We start from the raw sequence: 26,712 nt of genomic DNA on the forward strand, positions 1-26,712 counted from the left end.
AAGATCATGTGAGGACACAACAAGAAGACAGCCATCTCCAACACAAGATGGACTCCAACCCTGCTGGCACTTTTATTTGAGACTTCTAAGTCTCCTCCAGAACGGTGAGAAATAAAGTCCTACTGTTTAAGCCACCTAGTTTATGGTATTTTGTCATGGCAGCCAAAGCTGACTAAGATGGTACCTATAAACAGTCATCTCTCTTGGAAAGCCACTATGCAGTACGATGCATTCAACAATCAGTCTGTAGGTGAAAATTAAGGGACATCAGTAGGACCGTGACAAAGATACCAGGCTGAGACTAGGATCCATCATTTGGGGTTCCGATGTGCTGACATAATTGAATGGTGTCCAACTCAAGCAAATTCATATCTCAGCTTCCCATCTTGCTAACTATGTAACAAATTATTCGACCATTCTGAGTCTCGGTTTCCTACTCAGTAAAATAAGGGTAGTAACATGGGCCGTGTGGACTTGTAACATTGCATAAGATGACACAAGTAAATTGCCTGGTGTGGAATAGGTATTCCACCACTTCTTTGCCTCTTTCCTCTCCTAGATGTAAAATAATTTTATTTCTAATAAGGTAGGAAAAGAAGTGACAGATGACTGAAGAATTCTCATTCACACTCTGTACCCACAGGCACATCATTCAGTCTCTGTGTGCTTTGGTATGGCTTCTAGGGGGATATAGCGCCTACCTTATAGGGTTGTTGTGAGGAACAAATTATATACATGTGGCACACTCAGCTCAGTGTCTGACACAAGCAAGCATTATAGTCATCATTGTTTCTCAGGACATGAAACTTTTCAATCCCGAATATTGTTGGTAATTAGGCCAAAAATGTGAGAGAAATAAGAGGCTCACAGAAAGGCAGATGGCAGGTAGATGCCCGATCGTGGGGAAATATGGCGATACCGTGCTTGGCTAGATTCTGCTCCACAGCTTCCTTTCACTGGGTGTCATGCACCCATCTTATTTCCCGATTAAACCACAAATTCTCTTAAGGCTGAGACCACATGTCATGGCTTTTCGCAGGTCCGATTACACTTAGCTCCACAAAGTGGGCACATGCACAATTAAGTTCTCAATAAATGCTCATGTTTAGCCTAAGTAGAAGGATTGGTGGCCCACATCTAAAATTTAGCAAAGGAGGTACTGGGGCCAGGTCAGTCTCTGATAGTTACGCACAATGCCAACGAGACCCCATAGGCAGTTAGCATCCCAGTATCGCACAGCCACAGACAGGCCCTGATTCAGATCGGCCATCTGTGGTCGCAGACATGCTCTGTTGGTCCAAATGGCACAGAGATGGGATGTCAGCACTTATAATGTGCAGGCCTGGTGCCAATCACCCACATCATCTCACTGAAGATTCACAGCAACCCCATGAGGTCAGTTTGATTATTCTCTCCACTTTACAGATGAGGCAACAAAGGAGCAAAGAAGTGGAAGTAACTGACCCACACTTACACAGACAGAGACGGCAGGGTGGCGGAGTCACGATACCCACCTGGCCCGGCCAAATCTATTGCTATTCTCTGAGCCACCAGGTCAAGAGTGTGGATAACCTACCGATCTGGGAAATTTACTCCCAGCCTACTTTCGAGGCCAGAGCAACCCCTCTGGTTCTTCTTCACTTTGCAATCTGTAAAGTATTTAGTGAAATAATAATTCATCTAAAAAACATCTGTTGTTAGTTTCCAAATTTGCTCTTCAGGAAGAGAGAAGCAGCTCATTTTTCCTGACAAAGCCCCATATCTGAATTTTCCTTTCTCCTTCCTATAACAAAGCCTAAATTTCCTGTATGGAGATTGGATAAGTGGTGGGTTGTGTGGGCTTTATTTAAGGCTTTTCAGGCACCTTTCAGAGAGGTCCAAAATTCTTTGGCTTGTGTCAAAGGTAATTTTCACTCTCTCTCAAAGCTGGATTAGTTGCCCCTGGGCCATAAGTTAGAGGACAGAGATGTCAGAAGACAACATCTGTTAGATCTTTCCTGTTAGTGCGGCAATGACATCATATGCTTCTTTTAGATAATTTGCACATTATCAGACTAATTTTCAGATTATCTAATCAGCCGACATTACCCTTAATCAACTCGGGTCTCTTTTTTCAGTTCTGCACAGTACAACATGCCCTCCGAAGGCGCCCTAGAGTGGGCCTTTTCTTCTCTTGACAGATACTGAAAGCCGATGTGTCCGGCACGCCACTATTATTTGGAAGATGAAGACCTCTCAGGACCCAGGACAACCCAAACTTCCATTCTATGGACCTGAAACTAGGCTTGAAATAAATGTTATAGACACATATTTTAAAAAACATTTCCCTCTTAGGAGCTCCGAGTATGTTATAGAGAGTATTTTATACTCATTTATACTATTAACTACAAGAGAAATGCCATATAACAATTAATAATATGTCAAACAGATTTCTTTATAAATTATTGGTTCTTATCCTCTAGTAATTGCTACTGTGGCTCTCCATTTCCTACAGAATGACAACCACACATAGAAGACACTTCCAACCATGGCCCCTGCCTACATTTCTGCCACTCTTCCAATGCTGTCAGACCTTACTACTAACAATTGTCTGATGCACCCTGCTGTTTCATGTCTCTTTGCCTTTGTACATACAGTTACCTCTACCTGGGAAGCCTTCTCTCCTCCCAGGAAATTCCTCCTCATTCTTTAAGGGCTACCTTGAATGTCGCCTCCTCAATGAAGCCTTTGCAAATCCCTTAATGCAGTGGTTCTCAAACTTTGGTGGCACCAGAATGCCCTGAAGTGCTTCTTAAAACACAGGCTGCTGGTCCCTACCCTCAGAGTCTCTGTTTCAGGAGGCCTGGAGGAGCCAAGGCTTTGCATTTCCAACAAGTTCCCAGGCGATGCTGATGCTACGCTTTGAGCATCACCACCCAATGGAGTAGATACTACACTGTGCCCTTGAGCCCTCTGCTCCTTCACCATGCTGCACATACCCTATTACACACTCTGCTCAGGACTGTGAGCTCCTCAGGGACAGGAACCAAGGCAGCACTCAGTACATGGTTACTAAACCAGTGCATGGATGGATGGATTGATGGATAGATGGAAGGATAGACGGACAGATAAACGGATTAGATTGAATTTATTTACATGGCTTTTCCATCCAGGTCCAGAACTTCATAAATGCCCACACCCACCCTGCCCACCCCCAAAATACCTTATAAACATCATCTATAATAGATTCCCACTGTACAGAAAAGATAAAAAAAAAAAAAAAAAGAGTTTGACATTATGAGCCTGTATCAGAGGAGTTTTGAATTCTAATCTAGTGCCCTTTCTGCTACCCTGACTTTATTGTGGCTATTTACCAAGATGGCATTTAAGGAGTCACAAAAGAATGCTCCTGAGTGGCACCCCGCAAAGTCCCAACCTGCCCAGGCACTTCCTCCTTTCACACACACACACACACACAGTGATTTCAGTTATAGAAAATATATGAAGGTGGTAAGAGAAATGGAAGAAAAAAGAATCCAACCTCACACGGGAAGGGAAGTATTAGCTCCCAACAGGGAGGGTCTGAGCTCCAAGCAGCCCTGGACCGCCTGTAGTGGAGGCAGGTAGGCCAGGGCACAAAGGGAAGGGGACAAGCCTTACAGAAGGACAAGAAACTTACACTCAGGAGAAAATGAGAGACTAGGAGAAGAACAAAGGCCAGAGAACGTCAGCTGGGAGGGAGCAGGAGGACAGAAGGAATGGCAGTCAATTGCTGAGCTGGCAGCACAGGGCAGCTTGGGGCTGGGAGGAAGGTCAAGGTCGGCTCCAGCGCTTCGCTCTGCCCTTTCTGCAGCAGCAGGCGCAGGGAGGAGCAATGGGCTTCACCGGAGACGCAGTTGGGGGGGGATGCAGCAAGGGACAGCAAGAGGGCCAAAGTCAAAAGGTCTGTCTCCTGCAGGTGGTGCAAATGCAGCTGCCCGTGGCCCTGAAAACTCCTGAGTCTGTAGGGCCGTTTTTGTGATAGGCCTGTCTCACGAGCAGCCTGGGTCACACTGCAGCTCTGTTAAAGAGGGAAAAGTCAGCATTCCCACCCCACTGGCGTCCAGACTGTTTCCTGAGGGAACTGCAGATTAGCCTCATGGATTAAGCTCCCCTGCCTCCCTCCCCCACTCCAGAAGCCCTGCCAAGGGAGGATCACAAAGCTGAGACCTTAGAATGCTGCAGAGCTGTCACATTCAATTCACCACACAGCCCCAGCGGCATTTAGGGGCAGGATGGATGGGAGCTCACCCCCACCCCAAACAGTGGGAGCAGCTAATGACTGGGTATTAATGATGCTGGCAATTAGTGCTCACGAGAAAATGGTTGGGGGCTGCTCACCAGGGGACTGTGGGAGGGAACAGAGCACACATTCACAGCAGCAAGCAGATGGGTGGCATGTGCGGTGCCGAGAATCTGGGAAGAGTTGCTGTCTCTCGAATTTGTCCAGAGAAATTGGGCAAGAGGGAAAGATGGTTTCTGCGTGACAATGAAGGCCTTTCTGCCGCACCCTCCCCACTAGCAAAATTAGGGTTAATCACAGAGCGGGCGCTGTCAGGAAGATGTCGTTAAAAAGGTGTGTATGAGGGTTCTGGAACCTTCTTTGTGTGAGGAGGCCCCAGAGGAGCTCAGGTAGTCATTCTTTTCTATGCAGGTTAACACCCTTGTGCAGTCAGATGCTCCTTTACAAAGAAACCGATTTTTCATCAGCAGGGTGAGAAGGAGAAGAGGAATAGGGAGAGAGGGGGCTGGAGCAAGTGTGCTCAGTGGCAAACCCACGGAGAGAGGAAAAAAAGCATCAGGATGAGATTTCTTAGGAAGATGTCTCCACCCAGAAGGAGGAAAGACAGCTTCCTTGCCAAACCACGCTGTCTGGCCTCGAGGTGAAGACATCAGAAGGCAAAAGACACTGACCCGTGAGAGTGCGTGAGGAGATCCTGGGGGACAGAGATAAATATGCGAGTGTCCGTCTCCGAAGTCAACAGCTTGCCAGGAGGGGACCACAGGAAGAGCTAAGGAGGACATTGCCTCGATCCATTCAGGGCCTGTGGTATACCTGAGCGACCGCACGGAACCTTCCTGCCGTTGGAACCTGCTGTCGCCATCACCATGCACACGCATGAAAGAGACACACAGACAACAGAGAAGCATTCCAAACCCTATAGTGTGAGCGGAGCGCCTATGCACAGGAACAACATGGCCTGACATTTGAGAAGAGATGTCAAGGAGATAAGCCAGCACTGAGGGAGTGAGAAATAATACTAAGCTAATAAATACTTTAGAGAGCACAACCATAGACAATAAATACTTTCCAGATAGCAGCCCAAATCAAAGGAGATCACTCTCGGTCTCCTCCAGGTAGGAGACAATAGCTAGGCCTTGGCCACTTACATCAGAGAACGGATGAGAGGAGAGACAGAGAAATGCAAATGTTTTCCTTTCTGAAAGACAAGGGTGACTGGCCCAAGGAAATCTCTCCCCAGAGAGAAGACAGAGACCTCAGCCTTGTGGCTACTCAGAAGCTGGTGAGGAGAGGTGGGCAAAGCTGTCAGACCCTCCTGCCCTGCTTTTCGGATTCTGTCTAGAGGACAACGGTAGGTAAGAAAACAAAGATCTGTCACACAAAAGGCTTGAATTCTGAAAGTGAGTTAAAATTAAAGAAGGTGTTATGGGGTGAATTGTGTCCCTACCCCCCCACCCTCAAATTCATATGTTGAAGCCTCAACCACCAGTACCTCAGAATGTGACTATATGTGGACATAAGTCCTTTAAAGAGGTGATTAAAGAGGAAAAGGTTCCATTTGAACTGTTAGGATGGGCCTTAATCCAATCTGAGTGGTGTCTTCATAAGAACAGGATATTTGGATATACAAAGAGACAGCAGGGGTACGTGCACACAGAAGGACAACCATGTGAACAGGCAGCAAGAGGGCAGCCACCCACGAGCCAAGAAGAGAGACCTCAGGAGCATCCAACCCTGCCGGCACACTGATCTGGGACTTCCAGCCTCCAGAACTGTGAGAAAATAAATGTCTGTCCTTTAAGCCACCCACTCTGTTGTATGTTGTTATGGCAGCCTGAGCAGATTAATACAGAAGGCAATGTGACAAGGAGAAAGTAGAGTGGGGGGTAGGCGAAAACCCACACTAATCCAAAGAAAGGTCTTGGCCAAGGTACGTTAATGCTTGCAACTATTTGGTGAAGGCAGCCAATCAGCATCAGTTGACTGAGCTGATTGATTGAAATGCACAGGAGTCAGCCTCAAATCCTAGAGTCTGAATATTTTTAAAGGTCTGATCCCTCTAATTACATTGAATTGCTCACTCGAGAACACCTACCACCAAATCGTACGAACAAAATAGAAAACACATGGCATGTCCACACTTATTGTTTACCTATTGATCTTAGCGTGACCTACATCTTGAATCGAGTCCTAAAGATTCCATTATCCCATCCCATTTTGAGTTTACTGCAGGCCCAGAAACCATAGGAACGCGACAGAGAAAGTCAAGTGGTGAATGCTAAGCCCTTTTTGACTCCCTAATTCATACATGAAAGTTGAGGAAGAAATGAAGGACTAGAAATGGAAAAAAAATCTTCAGGATCATTTTGGGCCTTCGAGCCCAGCATCCCAAATATCAAATGCACCTGGGTCACTCAGGCAGAGCATGGAAGCTCCAGGGCAGTGTTTCTAAGGCAGGGAAGCCCTGTACCAAAACTGCCACCCCCTATAACAGCCAAGACAATCAATCAAGAAGATTCTACATCTCTTGGTGGCCAAGGAGATATCTGGAATGTCTGTATGAATTGTCACACACGAGGGATGTCCCCAACTTGAGTCAGTAGTTGTGAGTGGATCTTCTGAGCTGCAGAAGAGAGGAGCAGGTCTGGCATCTGACAATAGCCAGGTAAAGATGTTTCCCTTCTGCCTTAACACTCACCTTCCTTCCTCTGAGAGCAGAGCTTGGTGTGCCATCCTGGCCCAGCTCACTCTAAGCCTGGGGCTTAGTGACCCACACGGGCAGCTGGGGCTAGGCTGAAAGAGCCAACTCACCAGGAGACACTGAGGCCAATCAGTGATTGTCACAAGAAGATGCCACAGGTGATGAAAGGAATGCTCCATGGCCCTGCCCACCCACTTTATCGCTGTCCCAATTCAAGCGCTGGGAACTCACGTCTGTGATTCTCGTTTCTGTGGTTGGGTGGGGACCGGGTCTCTTGGTCTTGGGCTTCATCCCCCTCCTCGCTGGCCAGGTGAGTGTGAGCATAATGGTAGCTGAGTCCTGGCCGGTTCTTGTAGCGCTTGCCACAGACTAAAGAGGAAAAGAGGAAAGGAAGGGAAAACACAAATGTCAGCAACCTCTGTAGTCACCGCCATCATTCTCCAGCTAGTGACTCCCATCCATGCACCCCAGAGCTACATGGCGTTCCTTTAAAAACTGTTTCCCACCCCCAACGTCCCTTTCCCCTGGACAGAACCAACACCACCATAACAATATGGCCCAGGTAAAGGACAGCCAGAAGAGCAGAGGATCAAAAGTGAGTCAGAACTCATTCATTTCCTAGCTGTGAGACCCTAGGCAAGTCACTTACCCTCCCTGTGCCTCAGTTCCTTCAGAGGGAAAATGGGAATAATAATAGTACTTACCTCATAGGGTTGTTGTAATGGGTTAATCTTTACGCAAAGCATTAGGATAATGCCGGGCACATGGTAAAGGTGACGATTATTTTAATTCTGTAGTCTAGACTGAGAGTCTATCCAGTCCAACACCCCATGGCACAGAGGGGGCAAGTGAGGCCCAGCAAGGCTAAGTGATTTGCCTGCAAATACACAGCTAGTTGTGGCAGAGCCACTAGAATCCAGGTCTCCTGGATTCCTATGCAGTGCTTCCTCCACCATCCTGTGGGTGACTATGTATGAAGTAGAACAGTTTGATACGAGTAATATTTTTGAAGTACCTCTCGGTGATTTTGTGTCAGAAAAACATGTTCCACTTCCACCATGGAAACTAGGAAGCCAAGGTATCCTTGGTGGGTGTGGCAACCAAGAGCTTGTGCCCTTGATGTCCCAGCAGCCTGATACCCCAAATCTCTAAAAGCATATTCTCATAAGCACCACCTCTCAAATGGACACTATGAGACCGGGGCAATTAGCAACATAAATATGGCCAAGAAGAAAGGGGGCAGTTCCATTGGTTGGCTGCTCAATACCTGAAAAACAGAAGTCTGGCTAAATGGCTTAAGACCAGACCACTACCCTCAACCTCCCCTGACAATATCTCAGCCCCTGGAGCGATAGCACTGCTGGCAGCAGAAGCCACAAGGGTCTTGCGGTAAAAATCCTATGTCGACTCTCTCATCTCGTCCCCATCTCTCCCCAGCAGAGCAAACCCCACATGATCTGGAATGTCTGAAGTTACAAATTTTAAGAGACTCTTTCCATATAAGTGGGTTAGTATCGTAGTAGCAAGTGTAAATATTTCATAAAGTAAAAAGAGCATCAATTTCATCGTCAGACCTGGGTTCAAATCCTAGTTCCAGGTACCAAAGTTAATCAACTATGTGAACTCCATAGTATAGAGAAGAGCTGTTTTCCAGCCATCTTGCCAATTCTTATAATTTCTGGCAGGGTTTCTTTTCTTACTAGATTTTCTTAGGTTTTTTAGGTATTATGACCGTTGACAAAATAATCATCTTTCTGATATTTACATAAACTATTTTATCTTCTTAGCTTAGCTTATAGAATCACCAAGATGATATTTAAAAATAGCAAAAGCAAGATTTTCCTGTTTTAATGAAATTGGATTTAGTGTTTCACTCATTAGAATGAAATATGTGGCTAATTTTTAGTCTTTGAGTAGTTTCTCGTATTCCTGTTTTAGAGTTTTATTATAGAGAATTTTATTGGCTGCCCTTTCAGCATCTACTAAGATATGACTCTAGTTTGTTGATAGTGAATTATGTTGATTTCCTAATGTTTCCTATTACTGAACCATTCTTGATCCCTAGAATGCACTCCTACTGGTCAGAGTGGATTATCCATCTGATACACTGCTGCATTCTATGTGTTAATGTTGCATTTTGCATCTATACTCAGACTTGAGATAGATCTATAATTTTTGACCTATCTTTTATCACAGTTCAACTTTATAGTATATTGACTTCCATAAATGAATTGAATTTTGCTGTGTGAAATTGGATAAGACACTAATCTCTCTGTGCCTTCTTTCTTATCTCAAATTGATGATGGTACTATTTACCTTGAAGGGTGGTTAAAAGGATTATAAATAATATTTGTAAGCTATCTCACTCCGTACCCAGCATATAACAGACATTCAAAAAACAGTAGTGAGGGCAAGGGGCTTCGCCTTGGTCTGCCACATCTTTAGTGTGGAATTCTCCTGAAAGAGGGACTTTGACCTTACCTTACACCACAGAATCTGGCAACTGGTTGAACTTTCTTAATAAGATGAGAGTCTGAAATTCAAGTCGGTGACCTAGTGACTGTAAATTCAAGTCCTACGATTTTCTCTCTGTCTCTATCCCTGTCTCTCTCTCTCTCTCTCTTTCTGCTGTAAATATTGCAAAAAAATTAAATGGTACTACACATCTCAATTCCATTTTACTCAGGAAGTGGAACTTAAAGAGGCCCCTGAGGCACAATCCAAGCCTGCTTGTGGCTTTTTCTATTTAACCTTTTAAATGATATGAGGTCAATAAATAGCAAATTATGAGGTCATTAGATATGACCTCATTTTATCACCAAGTATACTCTTGGTAAAGAATAAATGTTTATTAAAAATAAGAATGATAATATCAGTATTTACACGAGGAGGCCTCAGCTGCCTCTGCAGGCCTCCCCACGGTAATCTCCACCGCAGCGTTTCATTTCTGCCATTTTGTTATGTCGATTAACGCTGTCTATCTTTAAACACAGAATGTCAGGATTTTAATAGTCATTTAATCTATCAAATTGTTTCATGCCCACGAATACTCTAGAAGCCTGTCCTAGGATAACTCCACTGATGGGAAGCTCACTACCCAGCTAAGTAGGCATTTCTTCGGTGGACTCCTTGAACTAGTTACATCTGTAGCAGAGGACATCTCTGAAGGACAGTTTCATATCAGTTTCATCTCTCTATCAACAACTCTATCTCATATGTTGTCATGTACATATTATACCTTCAAAATATTCATTGACTAGCTGATGAATGAACACAGAAACACTCTGTGGAAAAGCCTGGAGATGGGGGAGGAGGTTTAAGTGTGTAGAATCTAATCCATCTATCCACATTAATCTCATACTAATAGTCCTTGAAACCGACAAACCAAACTCAAGCAAAAAGCTTTCCATATCTCCTTCCCCAATACCACAGAAAGTCATTATTTTTATTTAGAGCAAAGCCTTTTGCTAGAAGAGAGATTCTCAAAACAGTGGTTCTCAGACCAGCACCATCAGCATCGCTTGAAAACTTGTAAGAGACACAAATTCTTGGGCTCCATCCCAGACCTACTGAATCAGAAATTCTGGGGTGGAGCCCAGGGATCTGTGTTTTAAGAAGCCCCCCAGGTGATTCTGATGCATGCTAAAGTTTGCAAAGCACTATGCAAGAGGATTGATATATTTAGATTTGACTCTGCCTGCCCTGCATTCATCTACTCTTTTTGGATGGATGGCAGTGGCAGGCAAAGGCAGGGAGAGGCAGCCCTGAGACCTGTGTTCAGCTATTAGAAGAAATAGAGCCTGGCAGCACGTGAGGGTCCTTTACCACAGTAGTCCCTATATGTAGAGCTCTCTGGATAGAACTTCATTTTTTCCCACCTGTTTAGAACATGTCATTCCTTCATCAACAAGTCTTCAAGAAAACAATTATTAACCACCAAATATGTGTCCAGCCCTAAAGCACCAGAAATGAGCCCTATTCCCCTCTCTCAAGGGGTTTGCTGTCTAGAAGAGGAGGCATACATGTCAACAAACAAGGAGGGAGGTGGCATAAATGCACCAGTGTGACCATGTGCCCTGCAAAGAGGGGCCAGGACACAGGCCAGAGGGTGCGGGAACAGCTTCCTGGCGGAGGTGGGATGAGCTGCAGCTTGTGAGATGAGCAGGATGTCACCAGGCAGACAAAGAGGGCAAAAGCATACAGACACCAAAGCAAATTTCACCCAGCGCCTTTGGGGAACCACGGGAAATTCAGGAGAGCCAGTGTGAAGGAGGCACAGAGCTAGGTGTGAGGGGGACTAACAAGAGAGGAAGCTGGGCTGACTTTATCCTGACAATGGGGAGTCAGGGGAGGATCTGTACCCTGAGGATCAACTTAATCAGATTTCCATGTCAGAAACCCCACTTAAGACGACAGTGCACAAGACAGATCTGAAGGTGGCAAGAGGCTATTTTAATTTTCTCTGTATGAAGCAACGAGGACTTCAGGATAGGAGGGGCGTTAGAGAGAGTCTCTGGTAGAAAGGAGTCAATGTAAACAGCAAGGAGGAGCCTAGAAAGACTAACACAGCCTTCCTGGCCAAGAGCCATCCAGCCTATCCACCTCCCCGGCCTCACCCCGCCTCCCTGGCCTCATCTTGCCTCCCTGTCCCAACTCCTTGGCCTCACCCCACCTCCTCGGTCTCATCACGGCCTCCTCCAGTACCACATTTCATCTCCTTCTTGGCCCTCCTGATCACTGGCCTTTACATTTTTTAAGCATTTTTCTTTTCACCACAGAGCCTTTGCACAAGCTCTGACCTCCGCCTAGAATGTCTCCCAGCACCAATCAAATATCCTTTGATTGAAAGTTTTTCCAATCAAAGTTAGGACCCTGGTTCATTACCTTCCAAGAACTAATCAAGTATCAATAGGTGTCTCTCCCACCAGCAGGAAACATGGTAGGCCCCATGCGTTTTGTACACTGTGGCATCCCCAGTGACTAGCACAGGGCCTGACTTGTGGCTAGCACTCAATGTCACCTAAGAGAACCAAAAACACCCAGGTTTCTGACTTGGGCAACTGGATAAAGAGATGTAGGAAGCAAATGAATTCAGTCTGGAGTTGGCTTACTCACCTGGAGCTTGGAAAAGAGATGTGGATTTGGGAGCTGGCAAGGTGGCAAAAAAAGTTATGAATATGGAGAAAAGGAAAGATCGTAATAAGAGAGAAGAAAGGTGTGGCCATAGGATAGAACTCAGAAAACACCAATGTCTTAGGAGTTGGGTGGGGAAAAAAAAAATCGATTTTTAAAACGTTCTCACACAGGAGTGAACTAAAAGAAGTAGAGTTTCCAGATGACAGTAACAATGACACCACCGGTCCTGGCCACTGCTAACAGCTACTGAGTGTGTGTGCTGTGTGTGCCAGGCCCGTGCTAGTGCTTCAAGTAAATTTACTCACAGCAACCAACAACCCCATCTCATAGATGAGAAGACCTGGGCATACAGGCAGAGAGCCAGGACAATGTCAGATGCCTGAGAAGGGTCAAGAAAAATGAGGATTGAGAAGAGACCGCTGGATTTGGCGATCAGAAGGTCCCTTTAGTGAGAAGGGAATCTGCAACCTTGTGGACCGCAAGGCGAGACTGCCGAGGGCTAGGGTGCTCCTGGAAACGAGGAAGCAGTTAGTGATGGGGCCAACGGATGGTCCGGCATGGCTGGGGAAGAAGGAGAGAGTGCTGCTGGTCCGCGAATGGGACTGTGGGCTCAGAGAGACTGAGTGGCGCGTGTCCTTTAACGCCGTAGTTCCTTGGACAGGTTCAAAGACTAACGGGAAGGAGGAAGACAGAAGGAGGCAGGAGGCAGGGGTGGGGGCGGCAGAGGAGATTCACAAGGCAGAGTTAGGAGGGACTGAAGCAAGATTCCCGACCCCAAGTGAAGCTGCTGACCTAGTTCCCAGTCCTTCGAATGACTTCATCCTAGGGACGAGAGATTTCTAAGATTTATTTTTTTTTGGTTAAATTGCAACCTGATCTTACTGCTACATTTAGATGAAAAGAAATGCCTTACACATCCTGTTTGTTTTGACTGTCTTGGAAGAGAAGGAAAGCCGGTACTGTCTCACCTGTATTTCATCCTAGCTCCCTAAAACTCCGAACGCTCATGGACCAGCTTCTTGGGCATGAGACCTGTGCATTCAGACAGGGTCCCGGGTTCAGAAGGGGCCCACACTTGGTTCAGTGCTTTGCTGTCACCATCTTTAAATTCTCAATACTTATTGAACAAAAGACCCCTCGTTTTCACTTCACACTGGGCCCCGTAAATTACACAGCTGGTCCTGGAAACCTGTTGGGGATAGGGGTGGAGATCTGGGACCAAGGTATTCCAAACAGCCAGCCTGATAGCTAATTGCTGCCACAATGAACACAGGACCCAATCAGTCCTGAGACAGGAGTAAAATTCCCCTCCGAGGTAACCTTGGAAATCTGGCCAGAGTGGTTAAGCCACTCAGCAGTGGTCATTTTCAGTGCCATCAATTGCTCCGGCCCTGCTTCGTGGTTGGTCCTGCCTTCAGAAAGGTGGAATCTATAGTTGAGGAAGTGGGGAGGCCGGAGCTGAACTGCTTAGGTTCAAATCCCAGCAGTGCTACTGACTGACTGCACGATCCCGGGTGAGCTGATGAACCTGTCTCTGCTTTAGCGTCATCTCTGGAAAATAAGGATGATCCTCACAGCACACCTACCTCACCGTTGTGAGGGTTGTTTGACAGAATGCATTTAAAACAGTGCCTGGCTCATACTAAGTCTCAGCCATTGTCAGCTGTTATCACCACAGCGCCATCAAAAATGGATCAGCAAAGGATAGAAACCCAAAACGAGAGAGGGGAATCTCGTACTTTCTCCTCTGAAGTCTGGGGTGATGAAGTTGCAAGAAAAAGAAGGTGGGGAAGATACATTCTGAAAATAAAGTATTAGAACCATCTGCTATTCTTTTGTCATGTCAGCAGTCTCACTCTGGAATCGTCGTGTGGAATCAGACTGAGCTCCAAGACTGCTGAAGCATTCAGAGAGGACTGCGCCCCCGTCCTCCCACTCCGGTCTCCTTCCCCAGGGCAAGATCCTTTGCGTCATGCACCTCTGAAGCTCTCACCCCTGGGACCAGTCAACCCTGCCTGTGCACAACCTAAGGTCCTTCTTTTCACCTTGGCAAGCGTGCACCTGGATTTTGTGTTCCTGGCACGGAGCACACGGAGAGAAACGGCTGTGACAATACGGAAGGTCCAGCTTGCCTTCCTCTCTCTCCTTCTCCCTGGGGCGGGACCATCTGTCAAGCAGCAGAAATAGTGCTTGCCCACTTCCCCATCCAGAGCTGGATTCTCCAGGCAGGACCTCCATCTGGAGTTATGAATACCTTCAGTGTTGCCTCAGAATATTTACAGCTCACTCCCTCCCCCCAGCTCCAACGCTACTCCACTCGCATCTTGTCTGGGAAAGGGGGATGGAGGGGCCAGAGGAGGAGTGAGGGAGGAGGGGGAGGAGAGGGAAGGGAAGGGAGAACCAGGGGCAGTTTGTGTGAACGAGCCGGCTGCAGCAAACAGCAGAATCCTTCCTGCCGGGGAGAAGCGGCCGCCTTCCCCACTGATAACTTAATGACTCTGGCACATTTTCATCAGCCCAACTTGGAGCACGCAGTGGGTATCTGAGCCAGTGGTTTCTGAGAGACTGAAAGCAGTGACTGAAAGCAATTACGGGATCAGCGTTCAAGAGACAAAACCCGGGCCTTCGGAGTCACCGGGCCTCATCTCATTCCCAGCTCTGCCCTGCGACACTTACATACGACCCTGAGGAGGCCACTTCCCTCACTCTGCAGCTCGGTGTCCTCATCTGTAAAGTCAACCCGGCAATGCCTGTCACTGCCGACGTCTCCGAAGAACCATACTTACAGACCAATGCTTACTGACCGATGGGTCAGGCACACGTTCTTACCCTGAATCTCACAACAGCTCACAAGGTAAGGATTATCATCCTATTTCACAGACGAGGACACTGAGGGAGTCGAAGCAACTTGCTAAATGGCAGAGCCAGGATTTCAACTCAGGTCTGTCTGACTTTGAAGCACGCAACTGGCAGATGTGCTAGTCATTCTTCTATTTGCCATCCCGTCCCCCCACCAAGTGTCTGGGGCTGACTTCCACAGCCTCTTGCCCTCTGCTTCCGGTGGAATTTGGCCAGTGACAGGCACAGGCAGTAGGAAGGAGGATGAGAAGAGGGAAGCCCATCCTTGCTTAGGCAGCTGGTGTGAGGGCTATGCCCCACTCCATAGCTCCAGCCCTCCCTGGGAGCCAGGTGTCCTTCCAGCTCCTTGGGACTCAGGGTGGGGAGGGCTCCCCCTCCCTTGTCAGTACCTTTATCTTGCCTACATCTCCATAATCATTCCATCATCAAATTCTCCTCCATTCAGCCTTTCCGAGTAGAGCCCGACATCCTGTTGGGGCCGGGACAGATATAATGGGAAGCCATTCTGATAGGAGAAGCGCACCCTACCAGACAGGGTCGTAGACATCTGAGGATCCTCGAACCTTTCAGACAACTCTCTGTCTTCTCTCTGAAGAACAACCTATGGGATGGAGGAACACCTGCTATCCATCCCCTGAGTGGGCAATAGTCCCAAGCAAGAAAAGCCCTGCCATGACTCAACTTGGGACAAAACACAAACACTTGAAAAAGCCACTGGCTCAGACTTGTGTACACAGGGTAGGGTGTCATCCCTATGACTATGTTAAATGCCTGGGCTCTTCTCAAAAGCCAATGATGGCTCTACCAAGTTTAAGAGATTAAAGTGGTGGCTTCAAGATCGGGGCACTTTCTACAACATTTAAGGACCAAGAAGCTCCTCTTGGGCCAGTCCAGGTGCGCTTCCCCTCGCCACCCCCAGGCCATGAGGCTGGAAGCATGCGTGCCCCTCTGCAGAATGTGGGATCTGGCCCTGCTCCTGACATGAACACCGTGGACAAATCCCATACCTTCTTGGCCCTGGTTTCCACATCTGAAAGATATGGCAGTCAGGTGAGATGCAGCATTTCACGACTCTGTCTCCCTGAGTCCTCCAAGGCTTATACTATGCGCCTCCCGAAGCAATTATCCCCTCAACTGTGACAGGAAAACAGTGTAGGCTCCCAGCCACGAGATACACCCAGGTGCTGCCTACACCCCTCTCCCTGCCCACCAAGCCAGGTCCACAACTGCCTCCTTTCTCTTCTTCCAGGCCACTTGATGCTTATTTTGAACTGAATTCTGGATATAAACACAGGAGGCTGAAGTTGAGGTGGGTTGTAACATCCTAATTTTTCAAAGCCACATTCCTCGGGACCTGGCACTGACCCATGTATTAGGAGAGCCCAGAGCCAGAATCTATGAAATGCCAGTGATCTGAAAGTCCTGTGTTTCCATCAAGTGAGGGCGTTCTGCTTATTTTAGGAATTTACTGTATGGAAATGTGACTCCCAGTTAAAAAAAAAAAAAAAAAAAACAGAAGCATGGAGATAAGCAATAAGCCTTTCATTTCAAAATACTGTATAACCTAATTTTGATTCCAGCCAGAGAAGTGCATTAACTCCCAAAACCAAAGCATTAAATGTGTTAGTGGGACTCTTTCCTGCCCTGCTGAGAAGCAGTAACAGACTTCTGGTAAACTCTGGAGTCAGCCTTCCTGGGTCCGCTAACCGGCTATGTGACCTTGGGCAAGTGACTTAATGTCTCCAACCTCAGTTTCCTTGTCTATAAAATGGGGAGGATAATAGTTCATACCTCACCTGAGTGTTATGAGAACATCCTAACACAATGCCTGCCACACAACAGATGTTCAATAAACATTAGCTATTTTTGAAATTCGTACGACTTTATCAGATTGCTTCCCTGGTCCCTGACAGTGCCAGCAGCCAGTGCACGGAACAGAACTGGGGACCCAACTTAGGTGTGAAATAAATACCCTTTCTTAACTTGGTATAACAAAAATAAATTCTTACTGAGTGCATCTACGAGCCAAGCAGTCAGCTACTTACCCACAGTCTCATTTAACCCCCTTCAAAACCCTCTAAGATAACGTTATTGTCCGCACTTGACAGAAAAAGAAACCAAGGCTCAAAGAGGTTTTGGGATATGCCCAAGGTCACGGCTAGGAAGTGACATAGCAAAGATTCAAATCATGGGCTTCGAGAACCATCTTTTTCCGACCATCATCCCTTGTAGAGACAGTGTCTTTGATTCCTTAATTCTAGTGAGTCTACATTAGCTTGCCTTCAGTTAGCTTAAAGAGTAAAATACGATTCTTTTTTAACCCTACGATAAAAGCAATTTAAATAATAAATATAACCGTCAACACCTCTGGATAAGATAAACAGAGAAAGGTAAAAAATCAGACCCACTGCCATAAGGTATAGCAGCCCCCAAACATTTGGGAATCCGGCCAGCATACTCATTCTCAGAGCTTCCTGGGGACTATCTGACATAAATGGTGCCTCAGATACAGAGCTGGCTTCAGCTGTGAGTCCCAACCTATCTAGTGTGTCTCATTGACCCTTACCTGGGGTAGACCCTCATCCACCTACAACACAGGTACAAATTCCTCACTTCCTTTGAGGAAATAAATGTCCATTAGCATCTGTTAAACACTTCTGCCTGGATGTTCTACCATTTATAACAACTCATGTCAAAGTTTCACCACTCCCAAAAATTACCTCCTCCTCTAGAATATTCCAGTTAAGCCTCTTCATGTCTCTATTGTCCAAGCTCAAGACTTTAAGGTTCATTGTTGCCACCTCTTTCTCGGTTGTACCCACATCCTATTTGTCTTCTGCCATGTTCCGTGGATTTTTTTTTTTTCAGAAAGTCTTTCCTGTTTGCCCTGTCCATTCTGTTCCTGCTGTTACCACCATCCAGATTTCATACCTTCTCCTAGCTGACTGGTAAAGGCTCCTCTCAGACATTAGGCTTCAGGTTCTTTTCCCTGAACACCTAATCCTACAGATTAACCTTTGCAGAGACGTCTCTGGGATCATCATGATTCCCCACTGACTATGCAGGCCAGCCTATAAGCAATCCAGGATAGAATTCCCAGGTTCCTTGTCTACTACGTTCCCCAATCTCCTGACCCAAATGCTCTGTCTTGGCCTAGCTGTTCTGTCTTCTATCCTGGCATATGCATCCCACATTCATCAACATTTTGGGAGCAACCACTGTGCTTTGCTGGGGCTGGGATGCTTGTTAAGTATGAAATGGTCCCTGCCCTCAGCGGGCTCACAGTCCAGTTTGGAGGACAGATAGAGAGGTAAACTGTTACCATATAATGTGAGGGGAAGCATATGTGCCAGGAAAGGCAGATTCCAGAAGAGGCTGAGTGACGGAGGGGGGACTGCAGGAGTGGGATCGAACCCTGGCTCTGCTGCTTAGTCACTGTGACACCTCAAGAAAGTTAATTGAAGCCTTTTCTCCCCAGCTTTCTCATCAGTAGGATGGAGAAACTTAAAGCATCTATCTCATGACACTTTTGTGAGGGTTAAAGATTGAATATAGATGAAACCCATAGAGCATTCCAGGCCCATAATACAGGTCGATTAACTTTTACACTACTATTATTACCTCTCCCCACACTCCCAGACACACCTCTTCACCCCTGGAGACCGAAATCAACTCAATACACACTCACTGAGGACCTGCTTGACGTCCTAGGGAAGCATCCGCGGATATACCAGCCCTCTCCCCGCCCCCCTCCACCACTCCCTCCCCGAATTCCCACAATGCTCACTGTCCACTCAATGAAATACTGCCTGGCAGCGTGCTACCTCCTCGTGTCACATCAGCCTTATCTTTCCAACTATATTGGAGACAGAGGAAATAAGGAAAAGGAAAAGGCAAAAGAAATCTTCACGAAGCACCTACCATGTGCAAACATCGTTAAACACATTATCACATGTAGCTTTCCCAGCTACGCACTGTCCTCGCTCCACGTCCGAGGAAATGGAGACTCTCGGCCCAAATGATTTTCTTCGAAGTCTCAGATAACAAGCAGTAGAGCCAAGATTTGACCTCAGCTTTCTCACGCCAAAGCCAGGGCTCATTCTTCTTCACCCAGCTCTCTCTAACCTGGGCTGCGTTTACCTTGTCACCTGCTGACCTCCACCCACCGCCGTAACTTTAAATGAGAGAAATCAAATACTGTGCACCAGGCCCTTTGGCCTCGCGATTCTGCTTCTAGGAAATAACAAAAGCATTATGCAGAGCTATAGCTGCAATATTGTTTTTTAATAGTGAACAAATTTTAAACTGTCTAAATATCCAACAAGTGGAACATTGAACAAAATGGGCCATGTCAATACTTTTATAGGCACTTTATAACCCTAAAATGGCATCAGAAAAATGTCTTTATTGATATAGAAAGATGTTCCTCATGAATGTTGAATGGGGGGGGGGTAAAATAATATGTGTTGGTATGTATTGTGTATGTGTATATATATATGTATATATACAATTGTATTTTTTATTTTTCTTCAACGAACTATACTATATCCATAGGAAAAAATATTTTTAAATAAAAAGAACCTCTATAAATATTAACATCCACCCTATTCTTGGTTATCCATATCTCAATAGCAATTTTTTGCCACAAAGTTTGCATCAAGTAACAGCTAGCTGAGAAAAAGGTTCTAACTGGATGAGAAAATAACTCAAGAGGATGTCAGTGATAGCCCAGAAAAGGCAAACCTAGGTTTGGTGATCAATGGGCAAGATTCTCAAGAATGCTAGAGGGGAAAGGTAGGCAGCAGAAGCAAAGGAAAAAGAGAAATGAGGGCATGAGGGTATCAAAGAGAATCTTCAGCCTCTCTCCAACCCTGCCTCTGGCTAGCCCTGCTGGGACACAGTGCAACCTGTGTCCATGACACGATGGCATTTAAATATTTAAACAGACCCAGCTTTGCTATAATAAATGCGCTCATTCTCCAGGGATCAATCGCATGCCACAGGCCCTGCTCCACAAATCAAGTTTCTGGGGCACAGAGCCTTCCCGCCCCCTCCCCACCCCACACCCCACACAAGGACCTGCAAGATAATAGCTGTGACAACTGAGTGATGAGCTCGGCTTCCCTTCAGCAACAAGGGCAGCCAGCCTGAAGGCCACGTTATTGGCTTTTCCACTACAGCTTGAAGCTAAAAGCACATGAGTCTTAGAGAATGTGGGGCCTTAATGCCCTCAGAAAAATTTTTAATAAGACTGCAATAGTCATCTGGTTCTCCCTGTGTGCTCAGATATGAGGAAAACCAGAAGGATTTTAAGGAGGCTGCAGTCAAGCACATTTTCTGGGACTGCCTTGGGTGCAAGTTGTATCTGCCCCAGGCGCCAGTCCACCCATCACATGGCTCCTCTTGGCAGAGTTTCCATGATAATCCCAGGGTCCGACATCTTGTTTCCTGGGTGAAGAGCCTCACTGTTAAGCCACTGCCTGAGAAGATGGGAGGCTACGGTGTGCTGACTGGGGACGTGAAAGACGCAGGAAAGGACCCTCCCTCACTGACAAGTGAGGCAAAGTGGTGCCATAGCCACTGAGGGTAGAACCAAGATCTTTGCTTTTTGTCCCATACCCTTCTCCCTCCAGTATGCCACCTCCAATAAGAGCAGGAAGGGAGCCCAGACCTTGTTCTGACGCTGCCTCAACTGGACATAGTGACAGACCCATTGGATTTCTTGAATTTCTAGAAGGGAGGCAACACTGAAGAGGTCACGTTTTAAATCACGAGCCACACAATAAAAAAATATATATGTCTGTAGAGTGAGGGCGGTGGAGAACAAAGTTCCTACTGACACGAAGGTTGAGTTGAGAGGACTCACTCCTGACATGTGACTGCCAGATAGAACTCAGAGAAGAGTGACTCTACCAGGAAGGCTTCGATCACATCTGCGTGCCTTTTGTCACTATCTACCCTAATGCCCAAGTTTGAGGGAAAAGGGGAACGATTTTAATAGATTTCGATTTAAAAGGCTCAAAATTCTATAGTCCATTCCTTTCCACTTCAATTATAATTATTACCTGCCTCCACCTTGCCAACCTGACACCTAGAAGGCTGTCTGTCAACAGCAGACAGGGCTTCACCTCATAAATAAGGTGCGCAGGAAAACCAAACTCTAGGCAAGGGGGCACATTTAATCTGCAGTTTGTATGGAGATGTCCCGGAGTTGGAGAAACCAGGATTCACATCCCAGCCTTAGCATTAACCAGCTGTGTGACCTTGGACAAGTCCCTTCACCTGTCTGAGCCTCAGTTTTTCACAGAAAAGTGAGGTGGATTGTCCCTGCATTAGTGTGAGGATTTATAGAAACAATATATATAAAATGTTTAGCACACTGTCATCACCCATTAGCAGGAAATATCACTGTATCGGAAAAAACTGGGAACAAAAGATAAGTGCTGGTGAGGATGTGGAGAAACTGGATACCATGTAACTGTTGGTGGGAATGTAAAGTGGTGCAGCTGCTATGGAAAACAAGATGAAGGTTCCTCGAAAAAATTAACAATAGAACTACCACATAATCCTGCCATCCCACTTCTGGGTATTTATCCAAAAGAATCGAAATCAGGATCTCAAAGAGCTATTAGCAGTCCTGTGTTCATCACAGCATTTTTCACAATAGCCAAGATGCGTAAACAACCTAAGTGTCCATCAACAGATGAATGGAAAAAGAAAATGTGGTATACGCATACAATGGAATACTATTTACCCTTTAAAAAGTAGGAAATTCTTCAATACGCAACGACATGGATGAACCTTGAGGACATTACACTAAGTAAAATAAGCCAGTCGCAGAAAAACAAATACTGCCTGATTCTACAATTATGAGGTATCTAAAAAAGTCGTTCATAGCATTAAAGAGCAGACCGGGCACAAGGTTTGCATCACGCAAGATGAATAAGCTCTAGAAATCTGCTGTACAACCCTGTACCTATATTCAACGATACATATTGTACACTTAAACATTTGTTAAGCAGGTAGATCTCATGTTAAATGTCCCGTCTGCAATAAATTAAAATTAATTTTTAAAAAATGTTAAGAAAAAACTGGGAAGGAAAAGAACTTCACGAATTGCTTCCCCTGTGCCCAGCAAAAGGGCAAATGCATGTTTTGCCTCTCCTTAAACGGCTAAGGCTCAGAGATGAGATGTTCTCCCTCTCCCTGAATCTCACCCCATCACCACATCTTCTCTCCTATGATGCTCCTTGAGCACAAAAATGTAATAGTAGGTCTCTCATCAGGATTCTGCCTCAGTGATGCTAACAGGAAATCCGGGGTCGGGATCAATTAGAGAGAGAAGAGGCAAACTCTTGACATGATTTTTAAAACATTCATCCCAGTAGCCCAAACCCATAGATTCCTTTCACCTATCTCCAGTTATCATCCACCTAAAAAAAAGGGCTAATAATACTATTAGGATTTACAGCCATTAAGTAAATTAAAGACAAGTGCTGGATTGCTGAGTTGTATACGGGACTGCTAAGTTTTATATCAATGCTGAAAGAATTAGAGAGGAGTCTACGGCCGTGCCACCCTGAATAAGCCCGATCCTGTCTGATCTCGGAAGCTAAGCAGGGTCGGGCCTGGTTAGTACTTGGATGGGAGACCACTTAGGAAGACCAGGTGCTGTAGGCATAAAAAATAAAAAATAAGGGATTTTAAGCTGACAAGGGCCTTGCAATATGTGAGGTCAACCAAGGGTTGCCTCGCCTAAAAAAATAAATTTAAAAAAAAGAAGAAGAAGAAGAATTAGAGAGGAAAGATTCTAAAGAGACCAACTAAAACAGTGATGCAAGTGACTGGTACTCTGCCTGGAGAATTCCTGGAGACTCTAGGACTTCCAGGTGCAAAAAAGCAGGGAATAAAAAAAAAAAGGCAGCTGAGTAGTCACAGGCCGGACGCCTTCAAATTTGGATGAAGCAGACCAGTCACTTTCAAAAGTCAGTATTCGTAAGTCTCCCCTCTCAGGAGCTCTCAAAAAATGAAGGTTCCTGGGCCTGTTCCCGGTGGTTCTGATGCAAGAGGTCTTGTATGAGGCCCAGGAATCCACATTTTAATAAACATCTAGATTATTCTGTGCCCTTGGTCCAGGTACACACTTTGACAAACACAACAACCTTTCTCACAAAATTATATTCAGTTGCTTGTTTTGTGGGTAATGAACACTTTTCCTTCAGCAAGAGATTGAAAGGGAAGAAATAGAACTTGAATCCTTAAACTCGGCAACTTTCAGGATAATTAATAGAAATTGGTAGTAGACTTGCTAGAAAATGAAGTATTCACCTATACACACGCACCATGGATTAGGTAAAAAATAAATTATGTTCAGATGATTTAATATTTCTCTGAGATGAAAGAAATTCAATGGCTGAATGAAAGATAATAGGCAAACTATCTATCACCTGAAGTTAACAGCTAAGATAATATTTCAACTATCCGTCTTGAAAGAGAAGTTTGAACCAGGAACATAACAGGACAACTATATTTAGGAATGTATACCAAGAAGGGTTAAATACAATCACATCTGAAAAATAGCTATTACTACTCCATCTAAACCTGGAAAGAGGTAGCGGGGTCCAAGGTGGCCTAATATTTTCATAAATAGCTCAAAACATGGAGTGAGGATTATGCAAATCAAACCACAGATGATACAAAAATGGCAGAAATCGTGAATCTGTGCAGAATGAAATTTAACTACTGGGCAATGTCTTTAAATTTGTCTTTATTGAATCCTGTATATTGAAGTCACATATTATTGTATCTCTTTATTGAGACTCAATATGGCCAAATGCAGAGTGATTTATGGAAGAGGAAATAATCAAATGCATAAACAGAAAAGAGCACACACAGAGAGAGGCATTAGCCACCTTCCGACCGTGTGGGAAGTCACTGAGGTGGCGCACAGAGCGACGGTGGCCAGATACCGCTACACTCCACAGATGTGGGTGGTGTTAAGAGCTGGCGTGTAAAATCAACAAGGAAACACGTCTGTTACTCTTTGAGCCAGTTGGCCTTGGTGCTACTTCCAATAGGAGTGCTGAGCTTAAATGTAAACCTGGAAGGGAATTCAAAGCAGGCTGTGACAGAGATTTGGGGATGTGGCCCTAGATAAACCAAGAATACAAGGGGATGTTAAGAGCGCCTCCAGAGTAGACAAAATGCTTAAAGTGCCTATTTGGTGGGAAAAGAAGCACAAAAGATAAAGGAGCCCGTAGAAGAGAAAATTTTCAGCTCCTATTAAGGAAAAAACGATCATTCAAAGCACTATTGGAATCATAGAAGAAAGGTCAGCTTATGGTAACACCATCCCTGGGGACATTCAAGGAGGTGACCAGATACCTCTCTACTTAGGATGCATTAGAGATTATTAAAAGCACTCCTTGCTCAGTTCGGGGGTGGGGGAGAGGGCCTCATGACCTCTCCAAAGGTCATTCCTATCCCAAAGGATCACATATCTGAAGGGCACCAGATAAAAATAAAATCTATTAATCACTGAGCTGCCACACAATTTCCTAAGAGAGTCAGAACAGAGAAGGGCAATCTAGGGTAGACCTTGCTCTGCCGAGAGAGGAAAAGGGAGGCAGTGCCTGTGCGGGCAGAGCCAAGAAATCAGCCACGGAAACTTCCAGAAAGCCAACATCAGGCCTGTGATCAGGCCTCCCAAGTACCACAGCATAAACAGAAGGAGGAAGAGACCCCATGAGGAAGGAAACAGGAAACAGCAAATGGCACTGAGAGCCCTTAAACAAAGCCATAGAAGCTGGGGGAGACTGTGATGCAAACACTTTTTGCAGAAAGAGGGGAGCAGGGCAAGAGAGGGACACTCACAAAGGGCAGTTTGTGGAGGCGGACCTCAGACAGAGGAGTGAAGAGAGGGACTGAGAACTGGGCGAAAGGAGTTTGTGGGATTATTACTGGCTGAGAATCCAACAAAAGGTGCAGAGAAAGAGTAAAAAGTAATTCCACTATCTACGGTAGCAGAAGATCACATAACGAAAATAAAGCTGTTTCAAGGAGGAATCAAGAGGCAAAACCCCCGTTCCAAAGTTGCTCTTAGCATTCTTGAGAGCTGAGCAGTTTCAGTCAGACACAGCCAGAAAGCCTGTTCTGTGGAGTCTACAGGGCCCTCCCCTGCCCAGGGCCAGCCTCCCCAGGGCTAGCATGCTGGGGCTTTTATGAACCTCATTCAAGAAGTAAGAGCCATGTCAGAGCAGGCACCTCCTGATATTGCCAACAAGAATGAGACCCTGTGCCCTGCTCCCTCCCCATCCTGAAATGGAATTGCTCTGGGATGGAGATGTTACCTGCACTTGTCTCAGGAATGTCATCTGCACAATGTACTAAGCAGCCAAATAGGGGTCGTGGAGTTTGAGTTCTTCTAGCAAAATGTTCTCCAACCAGCTGTCACCCCACCGGACACAGAACAACTCAAAAGAGGCCAATGAAAAGAAAAGAAAATGGCACCACCCCCAATGTAGTCCCTGGGCCCCATCTCCCCACTTCTCTCCCTGCTTTCACGGAGACTGCAGACTCTGGCAAGATGAGTGGAGCATCCGGAGGGACCACCGCACCAGGGCCCTGCCTCAGCCACTTTGCTGCCATTCTCACTGCAGCCCCTCCTGTCCTACTGCAGGGCTCCGGGTCCTCAGAGAGAGAAGACAGGAAGGGAAATGGTCAGGGAGTGTGGATTTGAGGGGGCCGCCCTCACCGTGGAATGAGCAGATGGCACCTGACACGGTGAGAAGATAACGAGGGCATTAAACCCACACGCAGTGCTCTGCTAGGTGAGAAAGACAAACGCACCAGAGCTGACAGCAAAGCTTCTTTGGAGGCCCACCCACCACCACGGCTCCCTGCGCCCTCCCCCTCAGCCCTCCCATCTCTGTCTGCAGACCCTAAACCCGGGAGCCAGGCAGCCGCTTGTCCAAAAGGTGTTTCTGAAGCTAGCGAGAAAGGCAGGAGATGGACCGAGGGCCACTTATTAACTAAGTCATCAGCAGAATAAGGAAATTAAAGGGAAACAAATGAAAAGTACAGGAGCCAAGTACCTTTGCTAGAGGACTGTGAGTTATACTTTTGTTTGGAACTCTCTGAAATAGGGGAATAGGGGATGGATCTTAAGGAGACAAGAGAGTGAAAGAGAGAGCTGGAGGAAAGCCACAAAGGAGGGTACTGCCCGAGAGAGGAGCACAGCACCCAGGGCGGGGAGGCCTCGTGCAAAAACACCGGGGCCAGAGAAGGAGCAAGAGTAGGTGGTGACTGGTGAGGTGCAGGCATGAGAGCTGGGGATGCAGGCCTCAGAGGAGGAGCCGGCGAGCCCGCGGCTGGGGACTGACAGCCAGGGAAGCACAGGGAAGGGCGGGGCTCGGGGCAGGAGAAGGAAGGCGACAAGGCCTGTACTTACTGTCACAGACGTAAGGTTTGTCATGATCTTCCTGAGAGGCGGGGTCGTGCCTCCTCCTTCCGCCTGCAGAGCCGCGGGCCTGGGGAGACATTGGGGTATCAGGACACTCGTTATTCTGATCATCACTACAGCCCTGAGCATGTACTCGGTGAGGCCTGAGTGCTTCACGCACACCTCCTCATTCAATCTTCATCACACTGGTACCAATACCAACCCCATTTCATAAGCCAGGAAACAGAAATGCAGAGAAGTTAGGTAACTTGCCCCAAATTGCTCAGCTACTCACCTGTCTCCTTTCATTAACTC

At 46.3% G+C, this 26,712-nt stretch overlaps 1 protein-coding gene and 1 non-coding gene across 5 annotated transcripts in view; one reads left to right on the plus strand and one right to left on the minus strand.

Moving 5' to 3' along the window:
• DPF3 (double PHD fingers 3) overlaps positions 1-26,712 on the minus strand; it is a 242,064-nt gene that overhangs the window by 64,422 nt on the left and 150,930 nt on the right. For all 4 annotated transcript variants that reach the window (XM_039883702.1, XM_039883700.1, XM_039883703.1 and 1 more), the window contains 2 exons: positions 26,407-26,485; positions 7,194-7,331 (listed from right to left, as the gene is read on the minus strand). In XM_039883702.1, coding sequence (XP_039739636.1) covers positions 7,194-7,331; positions 26,407-26,485 — 217 coding nt within the window. The remainder of the gene's footprint in view (positions 1-7,193; positions 7,332-26,406; positions 26,486-26,712) is intronic.
• Positions 22,519-22,637, plus strand: LOC120619894 (5S ribosomal RNA). Its single transcript, XR_005657675.1, has one exon. It is a non-coding gene; the product is annotated as a 5S ribosomal RNA (ribosomal RNA).

Source organism: Pteropus medius, unplaced genomic scaffold, assembly GCF_902729225.1.
Source record: "Pteropus medius unplaced genomic scaffold, Ma_sr-lr_union100, whole genome shotgun sequence".
Lineage (NCBI taxonomy): Eukaryota > Metazoa > Chordata > Mammalia > Chiroptera > Pteropodidae > Pteropus > Pteropus medius.